This window comes from Ictidomys tridecemlineatus, chromosome 5 (genome assembly GCF_052094955.1).
Source record: "Ictidomys tridecemlineatus isolate mIctTri1 chromosome 5, mIctTri1.hap1, whole genome shotgun sequence".
NCBI classification, from domain to species: Eukaryota; Metazoa; Chordata; class Mammalia; order Rodentia; family Sciuridae; genus Ictidomys; species Ictidomys tridecemlineatus.
Window position 1 is genome coordinate 9,918,602 of NC_135481.1, and position 13,277 is coordinate 9,931,878.

Below are 13,277 nucleotides of genomic sequence, written 5' to 3' on the forward strand. Positions count from 1 at the left end.
AGGCGTGATGGATGACTGTCATTTGGCAGCCCCGGGATTAATGATCTATAGGTCAGAGGGGAGAATTCCACAGGGAAGGGTCACCGTCCAGGGCAGAGTATAAGACTTGTTGCCTTTTGATGGCAAACTCCTTTTACTGTACACAGGCTGCTGCTGCTTTTCGCGTACCTCCCCTGCCTGCCTCCATCTCACTGAGGACACACTGAGCTCTCTGGTGGTGTCACAACAGCTTGAGCAGAGGGGGGGCAGCTATTTGCTGCTCTGCTTCTCCAGCTCTCTCCCCTAAAGGCAGGCCAGTTTTCTTCTAGTCCTAAGCATCAAAAGCCAGAGAATGGAGTCAAGGGTCCCACATTTCTGAAGAGGGAGCATGCGGTAATGCTATGGCAGGATCACACCTCTTTCCTAAGAGTGGGAAGGAGTGACCAATCTTGAAGACCTTTGTCTTGACCAGTGGTCTTTCGAGAGTCAAGGACAAAGGGATCATGGAGTTAGACTGAAAATATTCATAGGTAAAATATCAGCGGATTACTGATATACTCAGACACAACAGTTCACAAAGTGGTTAACATCTCCCCATGCTGTTGTGGACAGTGAACCTCACTCCTACCACAAAGACAAAAGCCTGATGTGGCAGAATTGATCTCCTAGCAGGACAGGGCTAACACTACTTCCTTCTGGAGGCCTGTATGCCCAAATATACTTATGGCTTTGATAAATACACAGCTTCCATGGCATTTCCTGAAAGTCTGGGAGGACCACTCCCAAGGTTCCTTCACATAGGCCTCCTAAGCTCACATTTCCAGAAGCTTTCAGGGCATCCTCACATGTGACCTATTCACTTCCAAGTCAGAATGTGGGTATGACCTCACTTTTATCTCTCTAAACTAATTCCTTTCCCCATCACTTCTTCTGTCCCACCCCTAACCCCCACTGTTCTTTTTTTTTTTTTTAATTTATTTTTTAGTTGTAGTTGGACACAATACCTTTATTTCACTAATTTATTTTTATGTGGTGCTGAGGATTGAACCCAGGGTCTCGCAAATGCCAGGCGAGTGCTCTACTGCTGAGCCACAACCCCAGCCCAATACCACTGTTCTTATAGGTTAGGCAGGAACCTCAAAGTCAGCACTAACTCCTCTTTTCTCTTTATTACCCACTTTTAGGTTGTTAGGAGGCTCCACTGATTCACCCTTTGAAGTTCCTTTCATAGGCATATTCCTTTCTGGCTAGCAGCATACCACCCATGTTCCCAATACCCAGTTACAGATCATCTATAAAGTACCACATTTCACTGCTGCCAACATGAGTATTCTGTGGATCCAAATCTTGCACCAAAACAGTTTAGTAATAATGATTTTGAGTAATACTAGCACAATTTTACTATAAAAAAAGCTTCACATAATGGTAAAAAAAAAAAAGACATAAAATCTACCACAATTATGGGGTGAAATATGGTATTTGAGCACATCCTGACAACTCCTTTCATTCCAGTCAGCTGGGATTTCTCACTATGCTCCTTGGGCCACAGTGACTTCTGCTTCTCCGGCACTGTCCCTCCTCAGCCCTGAAATGACCTGCCTCCACTCAACCCTCAACAGTGTCCACTCCCTCTAGAAAGAACTGTCCAACTACCCTAGTTCACATGGATTCCTTCCCTCAGGAATTTCTGTGATACCCTTCCAAATTTGGCAATTATTCTATAAATAAGGTTCACGTATGCCATGTAGTATCTCAGGAGGACTGTTGGCTTTGTGAAGCAGGGACAGTCTTTTCCTTTGCCACACCTTGAATATTATTGTGGCTAATAAATAAGCCTATTATGCAGATTAAGGGAAAATGCTTCTCAAGGTATTCAGCTCTGTGGTAACTCAACTAGGAACCTTAAAACACATGCTCGTGCTTGTGGGAGGACAGCTGAGATTCAGTTTTGAGTGTCAAATGCTGATAGCCCCAACAGAGGTCACCTTCCCCTTTCAGTCTTAAAAAGGTCTCATTCATTCATTTTTTGGTACTGGGGATTAGACCCAGAGGCACTGAGCCACATCCTCAGCCCTTTTTATTTTATTTATTTTTAACTGTATATGGACACAATGCCTTCACTTTATTTTTATGTAGTGCTGAAGATCAAACCCAGTGCCTCACACGTGCCAGGCAACGTTCTACCCCTGAGCTGCAACTCCAGCCCCTCTTTTTATTTTGACACAGGGTCTTGCTAAGTTGCCTATGGCTTCATTAAGTGGCTGAGGCTGGCCTTGAACTTGTGATTCTCTTGCCTCAGCCTCTTGACTGGTTGTGGTTACTGGCATGTGCAACCACACCCAGCAACATGGGTTAAACCATCATTAAACAGCTAGGGGAACTGGAGGCAATCACCAACTGAAGAGAGCTCTCTGAGGGTCACTGGTGTTGGTCCTGCAGTAAACCAAATCTCCACCCCCAACATGGAAGGTGAGGGGAGTGGAAAGGTGGGTGCAGAACACCAGATGGGGAAACCTGCAGACTGTCAGTCACTGCTATCAAAGCAGAAGCTAGGATTGAGGGCTCAGAGGGCTTAAGTGCTGTGCTGCCAGGTCCCACAGTACAAGACTAGTCATAGGTAAAGAATGGATGGAGAGTAGGGGATTTTGAGATCCCAGTTTGAGATTCCAATACAATGGGGTTAAAAAAAAAAAAAAAGGAAAGATGTTAAGAGTATATGTGGCTGGATTTGTGAGTACACAGAGCAGTTGTGGTTGAGGATTTTTTTTTAAATATATATATATTTTTAGTTGTAGGTGGACACAATATCTTTATTTTATTTTTATGTGGTGCTGAGGATCGAACCCAATGCCTCATGCATGCTAGGCGAGCGTTCTACCACTGAGCCACAACCCCAGCCCGTGGTTGAGGGTTTACAGCACAGCAGGGTTTACCCAGCTGAGGGAGTACCATTTATTAGACCACCTTGGAGAGACATACCATATAATTTTAGAACTCCATGTATTAACAGCTTTCAGACTTTGCATTATTTTCTTTGGGATCTCTTTGCAGTGGTAAATTGTCAAATGTAGAGAATATATTATACTTTTAGAAATGGTCATCATTCATTTGGAAGCAAGCCAAGTGAACAGGATGAAGGGATCAGGATCCCTTCATCCTGAAAGGATATTTATACTATTTTTTACCTTTATTTATTTATTTATTTTTATGTGGTACTGAGGATCGAACCCAAGGCCTTGTACGTGCTAGGCGAGGACTCTACCGCTGAGCCACCTAAGACAGACTTTCCAGTGTAGCTCAAACTGTCTCTAAGGGCAACTCCCCAGGAAGTTGACATGTTCATTCTGAATAGTCAATGGACTAAATGTTCAGCCATTTGAGACAGCTTCTTTGAAGAGTAACACTGTTACAGATGTATAAATTTTGTTAAAAATTAGTCTCTTTATAACCACCCAGAGTGTGACTGTATTAGAATGAGAACTGCTTAGGGAAGGGAAATGGTAAATGCAGAATCTGAGAAGACAAGAAGGGTCCAAGTGGTGTTTGAAGTCCAGGCTATAAAATGGCTTCTCCCAGAACCTGCAAAGGGAGAGCAGCCATTCCTGGGAATCATCTCCTCATACCAGAGGGCTGCAGCTAATGCAGGGATACCCTGGTAGTGGCCCCTGCAGCCAGTCCCACCCTGGGTATACTGGGATCCTGCTTTCCCTCACCCTACCTCACTGCACATGGACCTCTCTGGTCCGGCACTCTGGTTCCAGAGATCAAGTCAATAAGGGAATCAGTCTCCTCTGTTAAAGGGTTAAAGCAGCTCCTGGGGCAGGTTGGCCCCTGAGCACTGTCAGAAACACAGCTGAGGCCACCCACTTGGTAACTCTAGATGACAATATGATTTTTGCACATTATCTAGACAATCCAGATACAAAATATCTGCCCTGGCTTTAATTCTTCTGATGACCAAGATTCAACTGGAATCCTTAGTTTGGTCTCTCTCAACAGTTCACCTTATGCTGAATGGACCTGTTAGTCATTTCCCTTGTCAAAGAAGATTCTTCTATGAAGAAAGAGGTAGAGTCTTTTAGCTAATACATACTCCTGGGGAGTGGGACTCGGGGACTCAACAGATTCCACAGATTCAGTTTCCCCATCTATGAAATGAGGAATTTTAGAACTGACTTCCAGTTCTAAAGTCTTATGACTTTCAGAATAAAAAATCAAAACATAAATTGATAATTGTGACTACCAGAGAGAGGATAACTCACTTTTAGGGAATAATGTTGTCAAGTGACTTTGAAATGCATGATTTGGGATCTTTTCCTGTGAAGGACCTTCTATGGGGTTTAAGACTAGGTCCATGAAGTTCAAGTCCACAAGTAATGGTTCTTACCCCTTTCTTCAGGAGAAGGGAACAGGGTACCCTCTCTGACTCTCTTTAATCTCCTCCTCTAAGGAAACCTGTGACCACAATAAGCACAAAAGCAGCTTGCTGTGTACATCAAGGAGGCAATCACACATCTGAATTGAGCTCTCTGAGGGTCACTGGTGTTGGTCCTGCAGAAAACCAAATCTCAGCTTCCAACATGCAGGGTGATGGAGGCGGGGTGGGGGGTGGGGGGGTGCAGAGCACCTGATAGAGAAGCCTGCAGACTGTCAGTCACTGCTATCAAAGCAGGAGCTAGGATTGAGGGTAATTAATCATGCTCCCTCTGACAGGAATCCAGGGCCTTATCTGTACCCCAAGAAATACCGCTGGTCTCCAGTTCCCTCCTCAATAAAGGAGACTGACAGTTGCAACAAAGAGGCTCCTTATCAGATTTCAGCCAGGGAGCCTGAGGCAGCACCAGGGACGGATGTAAAAGGCTTTTATGAGGGCCAGGAACCCAGTGAAGCCTCCCTGTGGGACTCCTGGGGCTTTAACCCTTGTTGGTGGGAATGCTGCTGGGCACTGGCACTAGCAGGCCAGAGTTGTCATCAGGCTCTTCCAGTACAGATATGGCCAACAAAAAATGTTCCCTGGCACTTTACCTTTCTTTTTATCAGACAATACAGAAGTAGCTAGGGTAGAGGTGAGGGCAAGAAAGGAAATGGCCACCTCTGGCTCTAGAGACAAAGATGGAAGATGGCAGAGTGCTGAAAGGAAAGCCACTTCCTCTTCACAACAGAATTTGGGCATGTTCAAGTGAAGACCAGAAGCAATAAGGAGCAGGGTCCCCAGACAGACTCACATGGCTGCTTTCCTGCCTACTGGTCAGGGGTGAGGGCCCAGGACTCAGGGTGTGGCCCTACTAGGGACCCTTGCTGCTTTTTCCTGGCTTTGAAAGAGATCATTAATCATTTCCATAGCCTGTCAAGAGAGCTGACCAGGGAGCCTAGATGAGTTTAGAAAAACTCATGTTAAGCAGGGAATGTGCACAGGCAGGCAGGCCAGCTTCCGAACCACTCCTCTATAGCATTCTTGTGCTGCTCAGGGAAATGACTGGTGATTTTTCCCCAACTTGTTTATGTAGAAAATACCTCCCCATGAGGAGACTGGGTGGCAGTGTCCAGCAGTCTGTAAGCCTGACTGTTCCAGAGGGCAGGGCAGAGGCAAGGACATGCTAGTATCCTATTTTTAAATTTTTTTTTAAAGGGAAGCCTGGTGGCTGAGTTCAGAGCTCTGGATCATCCTTGTGACACAGTGAGCCCAGCCCCAGATCCCATATATTTTTTTTTTTTAAGAGAGAGAGAGAGAGAGAGAGAGAGAGAGAGAGAGAGAGAGAGAGAGAGAGAGAGAGAGAATGAATTTTTTAATATTTATTTTCTAGTTTTCGGCGGACACAACATCTTTGTTGGTATGTGGTGCTGAGGATCAAACCCGGGCTGCACGCATGCCAGGCGAGCGCGCTACCGCTTGAGCCACATCCCCAGCCCGCTAGTATCCTTTTACTGGGCTGACAGGTATACTTAAATCTGCTGCCTCTGATTGCATACTGAGTGGGTCTGACTTACATATGGTATGGTGCACTAACCTAAGTATACAATGGATCTGTACTTCCATATGCACCCATGTAACCATCCTTCAAGACAAAATTCAGAATGTTTCCAGGGTCCCAGAAAACTCCACCACAGCCATTCTCAATCAACATCCATCCTCCGATCCCACGAGCCTGGAGGTAACTAACCACTATTCTGAAATGCATTTTCCTGAACTTTATATAAATGGAAGAATATAGTATATAAGCTTTTTTAAAAAAAATCTCATACTTTTTTTTTTTTAAAAAAAAGTCACTTAAAAACAACCACCACCACCACCACCACCACCACCAAAACTTTAATTTATTTATTTAGGTACAGGGATTGAACTCAGGGACACTTGATCATTAAGCGACATCCCTAGCCCTATTTTGAATTTTATTTAGAGACAGGGTTTCACTGAGTTGTTTATTGCCTCGCTGTTGCTGAGGCTGGCTTTAAACTCCTGATCCTCCTGCCTTAGCTTCCCAAGCCCTGGGATTATAGGCAAGCGCCACCACTGTGGCTTTTATTTATTTTTTTTATGTGGCACTGAGGATCGAACCCAGTGCCACATAAAAACAAATAAATAAAATAAAGGTATTATATATACAACTAAAAATATTAAAAAATATATATATACAACTAAAATATTAAAAAATAAGTAAAATATAATCTTTTGTGTTTGGCTTTTGCTCAACATTAGGACTATGAGAGTCATTTCAGGTATACAGCAGCAGTTCATTTTTTCACTGTACTGCATTATGTCTGTGCCAAACTTATTAGTCCATTCTACTACTGATGGGCATTTGAGTTATTTTTTGTTTCCAACTATCATGAATAATGATGCTATCAATATCTTTGCATGTGTCTTTCATGAAGAACAGCACTTGTTTCTGTTTGGTATACACCCAGAAGTAGAACTGCTGGGTAACAGGCTCAGCAACTTAGCAAGGCCCTAAGCAACTTAGTGAGATCATGCATCCAAAAACAAACAAACAAACAAACAAATAAATAAAACAAAAAGAGCTAGGCATATGGCACAGTGGTTAATAGCCCTTGAGTTTTCAATCCCTGGTATTAAAAAAAAAAAAATCCAGGCTCTCTTCCCATTCACTGTGGATAACTGAGTATTAAATGATTATTATAAGAGGTGAAGGAGAAACACCATGTTTATCATAGCAGCTGGATCACCTGGAGCAAGAAAAGGACCTGGCCTCTGACAAAAGGCTTATCCTGAGAGTCAAAAATATGCATTTTAGACTTTCATTTGGAGATAAAGTTAGAAAGTGAAGACCACCAACTTATTTAATCTGACAAAGACAACATATTTTATTCTATCAGGAAGGGTATCCAGGGCACAGAGTATTTACTACAAGATACAAAGAATACAGAAGAAATCGTCTTTACTTACCAAATGGCAAAAGCAATATATGTCATGAACATTTCCTTGCCTGAGATGGATAGATAAGCACACAACAGAAGGAAAAACACTCAAATTGCACTTTGAGGCAGACCAAGCCCTTTTCCCACAGTAAATTCTTTGTATATACACATCAAAAACAGATCTAACAATCCATTGGGGAAAACCAAGGTCAGCAGGCAGCCTTGACCAGAACTAGTGGGGGTGGTAGGGCTTCTCTACTAGTGAGGTCTTGACAAAACTTGTCTTCCATGTGAACAGGCAGGCAGTTCCTTAGCTGGGGGTGGGAGTTAGGGGGTGGGGAGAGCAGGAAGGGACAGCCCTGTTTGAGGGCATTATGGGTGTGTTTCCTCTGATTCTATCCCATCCTGCCTTGAGAAATGGCAGTTTCCTTACCCCTATGAATTGTCATACCTGCTTTTTCAAGAGACAGGAATGATAACCCTGGGATGCAGATTCCTCTTGCACACAGTGTTTTTTACCCTGAGCTAATCAACTAAATGCTATGGGACCTTCTGCTGGGCCACAGCCAATGGAAGTAGCCAGCACTCTGTGGGCCTCAGAATGCTGAAAGAGAGACAGGCTTATTGGGTACTCCAAAGGGAAGTAATGGGGTTGCCAGTGTTAGGGAACACATTTCCTAAAAGCAAGAAGAGCAGGGGCTAGGGTTGTAGCTCAATGGCAGAGCTCTTGCCTCACATGTGTGAGGCATTGGATTTGATCCTCAGCACCACATAAAAATAAATAAATAAACAAATGAATGAAAGAAATAAAGTTATTCGTGTCCATTTATAACTAAAAGGAGGAGGAGGAGGAGGAGGAGGAAGAGGAGGAAGAAAAAAGAACATTGTTCTGAAAGTTAGAATATTAAAGGCTAAGGTCTGCTCTCTGGCCATAGGTAAGTCCCTGAATCTTGGGGCTGATTCATCATGGCTGCAGGTGATAATCTTTGCTTTCTCTATCCCATTGAGCTATAGCTGTGGGCAGCAGATAATGGGCCAAAAGAGTTCTGTAAAGTGTATGTGTTAATAATAAAAAAATAACTACAAAATTGCCAACATAATTTTCATCATCATCACCACCATCACCACCACCACCACCACCACCACCACCATCATCATCATGATGGCTCTTTAATGAGACTATACTTTTGTTTCACCTGTATCATCATCATCATCATCATCATGGCTCTTTAATGAGACTATACTTTTGTTTCATCTGCCAGGAAACAAGTTTTTCTTCCTCACTGATGAAAAATAGAATTGTTTATACACAGCCTTTGCTTATCAGACTTATAAATCAGTCCCTCCCCTTGGGCACTGGAAAACTAAATGGAAAAATCTCTCAGGGAATAGTAGCTCAGAAACCACCCACAGTGAGTTAAACTGGTCAATTTTTTTTAGAAGTTTTTTTAAGAAACTTTATTTACCAATTCCCAATCTTATTATTTTTGATTTTTATGTGGTGCTGAAGATCGAACCCAGTGCCTCACACATGAGGGGCAAGCGCTCTGCCATTGAACCACAACCCTTGGCCCCTTTATAGAAGTTTTTGACTTTTTTGCAAAGAAACATACACATACACATGCCTGATGCACCTGCATGTGTACCTGCAAGTATATGTGTGCCAACAGCAAAAGTAAGCAAAAAGGGACATTAGAGTTCTGAAATCTAACTCATCTTTTTTAGAGCAATATTCTTGGCAGGGCCTGGGGATACAGAGCAACTTGTTTTATTCAATTTGGCTTCAGTCAGCAAAAGAGGAAATACATTATTTAGCAAAGAAACAAAGAAACATTTGGTCTGAGAGATTGTTGGTATAGTTTTCACATAATTATTTTCTTCTTTCTTTTTTTTTTTTTGTTCATCAAGGGTAGTTCATTGTCTGTGGGGAGTTCAATAGAACAATCATGGATACCATAATACAGAGCACAGAAACTTACAAGTTGACTCTAAGATAACCTTCTCATTTTACAGATGGCCACCAGAAGGGAAGGGTTTGCACAAGATCATGAAGAGGGGTGGTTGTTAGCCCTGGATTTGCACTCATTAGTCCAGAGCTCTTTCCCTTTCCTTGGGTCTCCTGACATGATTGCAGCAGTGCCATTCCAAGGCCAGCAGGAGACAGCATGAGTGGGGCACTGTCTCAGCTACCTCTACTATTCTCAGGCTCCTCTGCTGTTCAACTGGGTGCTTACCAGGGTGCAAGTCCCTAGACAGGCCTAGACACCAACGGCTGACAGCTGAAAGGACCATCTGTTGCGGTCAATTCACCCAAATGTGTTAATAGCTGAGAGACAGCACAAAGCAGCAGTTAAAGTCTGTGCCCTTCTCCCACTGGACTGTCGTTTTATCACCTGCAGCTGCAGTCATTTGGAGCAGCCTGCTGAGGGCTGCCTCCTTTGCAGCCCAGTCTACTTCCTCAGTGGTAGCCTGCTGTGTCAAAGCTGCCCGATCTTGCTCCCAGTGCAGGTGGACATCACAGGCCTTTCAAATTCAGGCTGTGCTCATCACTCCTGCACAATCTACTACTTATCCTTACATTAGCTCCAGAAGCTGAGTTGCTGATCTTCTGCCAAGGTGTGAGATTTTTTTCCGTGGTCTCAGTTAACAAGATCTGGCTCAAGTGTCCTAGACACTCCACTTTGGGAATGACAAATAAGTCATACATGTCTAGGGGCTCTTGGCCTGCCCATTCTGGGAAGAGCAAAGGCAGCAAATTTCAGATGATTCAGAGTACAATCTGCTCCTAGCTCTTTTGAACTATCACTCTAATTTATCAGATAAGAGCATTACAGGAAGGAGACTCTAGGTCTTTCATACACTGGAGCCACAGCCCCTCTGAGAGGCTTTCTCTGCACTCCAGCCCAGGGTGTGGGCTCCCAGTACCCTCTGGCAATGTGTGTGTGTGTGTTTGTGTGTGTGTGTGTGTGTGTGTGTGTGAGCTCAAGATACCACCTGACTCAGGCCCACCCTCAGGTACTGAAAAGAGGTTAAGGTGATTTCCATAATGAGATTTTTTTTCTTACAGATCATTTTTTTGGGGAGGTGCGGTGGTAAATGGGAATTGAACCCAGGGATACTCTATCACTGAGCTATATCCACAGCCCTTTTTATTTTTTTTTGAGACAGGACTAATTTGCTGAGACTGATCTCAAACTTGAGATCCTCCTGCCTCAACCTCCCATGTAGCTGGGATTACAAATGTGTGACACTGTGGCTGGATTCTGCAGAAAAGAATTCTTATCTTTATACTCTTCCCCATCCTTCTATGGCAGTGGTTCTTACTAGGAGGCAATTTTGACCTCCTAGGTGTCACTTAAAATACCCAGAGGCATTTCTGGTTGTCATGACTTGTGGGTGGTGGTGGTTAATATTAATACCTAGGGAGATGAGGTCCAGAAACTGCTGATGTCCTCCAGTGCACAGGATAATCCAGTTCCCAAAGCAAATAGTGCTGTGGCCAAGAAATCCTGTATTAGAGTAACTAACAAGCAGCCAGCTGAACTGTTTCCCTCTTATTGGTGGTGATAGCAAATAGTGAAATATCTGACATAAGTGCTGAGTAGAGTACAAAGATTTACTCAGACATAAAAAAAAAAAAAAAAAAAAAAGATTTACTCAGGACCCAAATAACCATAAATTGACCAAAGGCAAAGACTTCTACTTTGGGTTCACTCAGAAATACACTAAATGACTATCTGGCAGCCCCAGAATAGCAGGTAGATAGCAAAGAGTGCTCTCTACTGACCTCCAATCAAGGCAGCTGTAGAAAGGAAGAAGAGGCACCCAAAATCTCAAGGGAGCTCAGCTGCCCTGCATGGCAAACTGAGTTATGACAACAAGAAGACTATTCAGACAGCAAACATGCCAGTACCTCTCTGCCTGGACCTGTGCTAACATTGTGGGCAAGGATGTATGACAAAGTAGCTGTCCTTGAGGAGCTCCTACTCTAGTGGAGACATGTAGCAGTAAACAATTACTGACATTCGCTCTTGGCTAGGCTGATCTAACTTCCATTTCCCCTTAAAAATACTTCTGGGAAGGGGAAAAACAATAAAGTAGAAAATAAAGCAGTGGAGCTACATTGCTGATTAAAATCTATATTGCTATGGCAGCCCCTCTGAGACAGGATCAGCTCCTGGGTTTGCACCAGCTGGGCTTGTGAAGCTTGTAAATAATTAAAAGGTAATTGGAAAGGGAGACCAAAGTATTAAGTGGATTTCTCTCTCTCTCAGGGCAACCAGGGAGTTTCATTGCTGCCAGTCACATTATCTTTCGGGATTATATTCTTGTTTTTTACTAACACATGCAGCTCCAGATAACCGTTAGAGAAGTAAACTAATTAGGGCCGCTTAAACTGCTTTTATAGGCTTGGAGATTGCAGGGAACGAGATTTAAAACTTTCGATTGCCCTTTTAAGTAAACCAGCAGTAATAGCCCTGCTACCAAGAAGGCAATAAGGCTTTGGAAGGTGAAAAAGGGAGGAGAAAGAGAGGGAGGGGAGGAGGAAAGGAGGGAAGAAAGGAGGAGAGAGGGAGAGAAAATGCGAGAGAGAGAGAGAGAGAGAGAGAGAGAGAGAGAGAGAGAGAGAGAGAGAGAGAGAAAGAAACAGAAGCTCAGCCTAGAATAATAAGGAGAATTTCATTCCCAAGTCTCAATAAAGTTGCTGACACAGACCCCCAAGGATGCATGATCAGATATCAGCAGGGTCCTAGAAGCAGCGCTCTCCTATGGCTGTATCCTCAGGGTGATAAAACTGGAGTCACACAGTTTGCTGACGGCATTCTCCTAGAGAATCTGGTTTCTGGCCATGCTTCCTGAGGACTGACCCAGCTGGTGGACCCATTGCTATGATATGATATTAAACTAGGAAGTTGAGTCACTGGGCTCAAGACTCAGTCACATCATGGTCTACAGTGCGATGGTTATTGGGGTTGGTGAGAAAGGCAGGAAAGGAAAGGAAAGGAGGAGAGAATTGAGTGGGTGCATTTCAATGCAGATGTACACATACCCTACAGTTAAATTGCAGAAATATTCTGACCAAACCACTGGATGCAAAGATCAAAGAGCCAATGGATAAGAAGAAAATGTTGACTTTTTCTCTGTGGATCATTTCAGTTTCTCTAAAAAACTGTTCTACTTACCATTCTCAGTCTCTATGATATTAGATACATCATCAAGAAGCCCCACATGCTAGTCTAAGTGAAGCCCAGGGCAGCTATAAGGCTAAGAATAAAGCATATTTGAATTTGAAATGACTCCAGAGACCAGTTAATTAGAAGAGAGACAGAAATAAGGCAGTGCCAAGGATGATCACTCCATCCATTTTCTGCCAGTCATCTCTATCTTCTTCAATGTGGTTGTCAATTTTCAGACAAATCCTAAACCATTTACCTGAGCAGTAAATGCTGCTCATCTTTCTGGACAAGGAAGGGTAAGGAAGGATGTGTAACAGTGACTAGCACACAGAAAGCTCTTAATAAATAAGCACTGAATTGGAATACCAAAGAGACTGCACACTCACCCCTCTTCTGCATAAAGATGAAGAGGTCATCCAGGAATTCTTTCCTTTCAGGATCACTGTCCAGTTCATACAGCTGCAATCCCAACCCCAAGAGAAAAACAATGAAACATTCCACTTCACTGTAAGAAATCTCATAGTAGAGACACTACAATCACCCAAACAAGTACAGTGCGACTGACTAACCACTCACATCCTCATTCTTAGGGAACAGACACAACCCACTGCAGAAGTGCCCTCATCTTTATCACAAAGGACATATTACAGACCTTGGCAAAATCTCGAGAGATCTCTCTTCCCCGACCTCCATCGGCATCATCACTCCAGGCCAAACCACCATTCTAGAGGGGAACAAAACATA

At 43.4% G+C, this 13,277-nt stretch overlaps 1 protein-coding gene across 4 annotated transcripts in view; it reads right to left on the reverse strand.

Annotated features, from left to right (window-relative positions):
• Nucleotides 1–13,277, reverse strand: part of Arid3b (AT-rich interaction domain 3B) — a 45,381-nt gene that overhangs the window by 9,206 nt on the left and 22,898 nt on the right. For 3 of the 4 annotated variants that reach the window (XM_021728317.3, XM_005316796.5, XM_040274813.2), the window contains exons 3-4: nt 13,186–13,257; nt 12,920–12,992 (exon numbers count right to left, since the gene is read on the reverse strand). In XM_021728317.3, the coding sequence (XP_021583992.2) occupies nt 12,920–12,992; nt 13,186–13,257 (145 nt within the window). Of the gene's footprint in view, nt 1–7,384; nt 7,425–12,919; nt 12,993–13,185; nt 13,258–13,277 lie in introns of all 4 variants that reach the window. The other variant, XR_013438692.1, reaches the window with a different exon arrangement.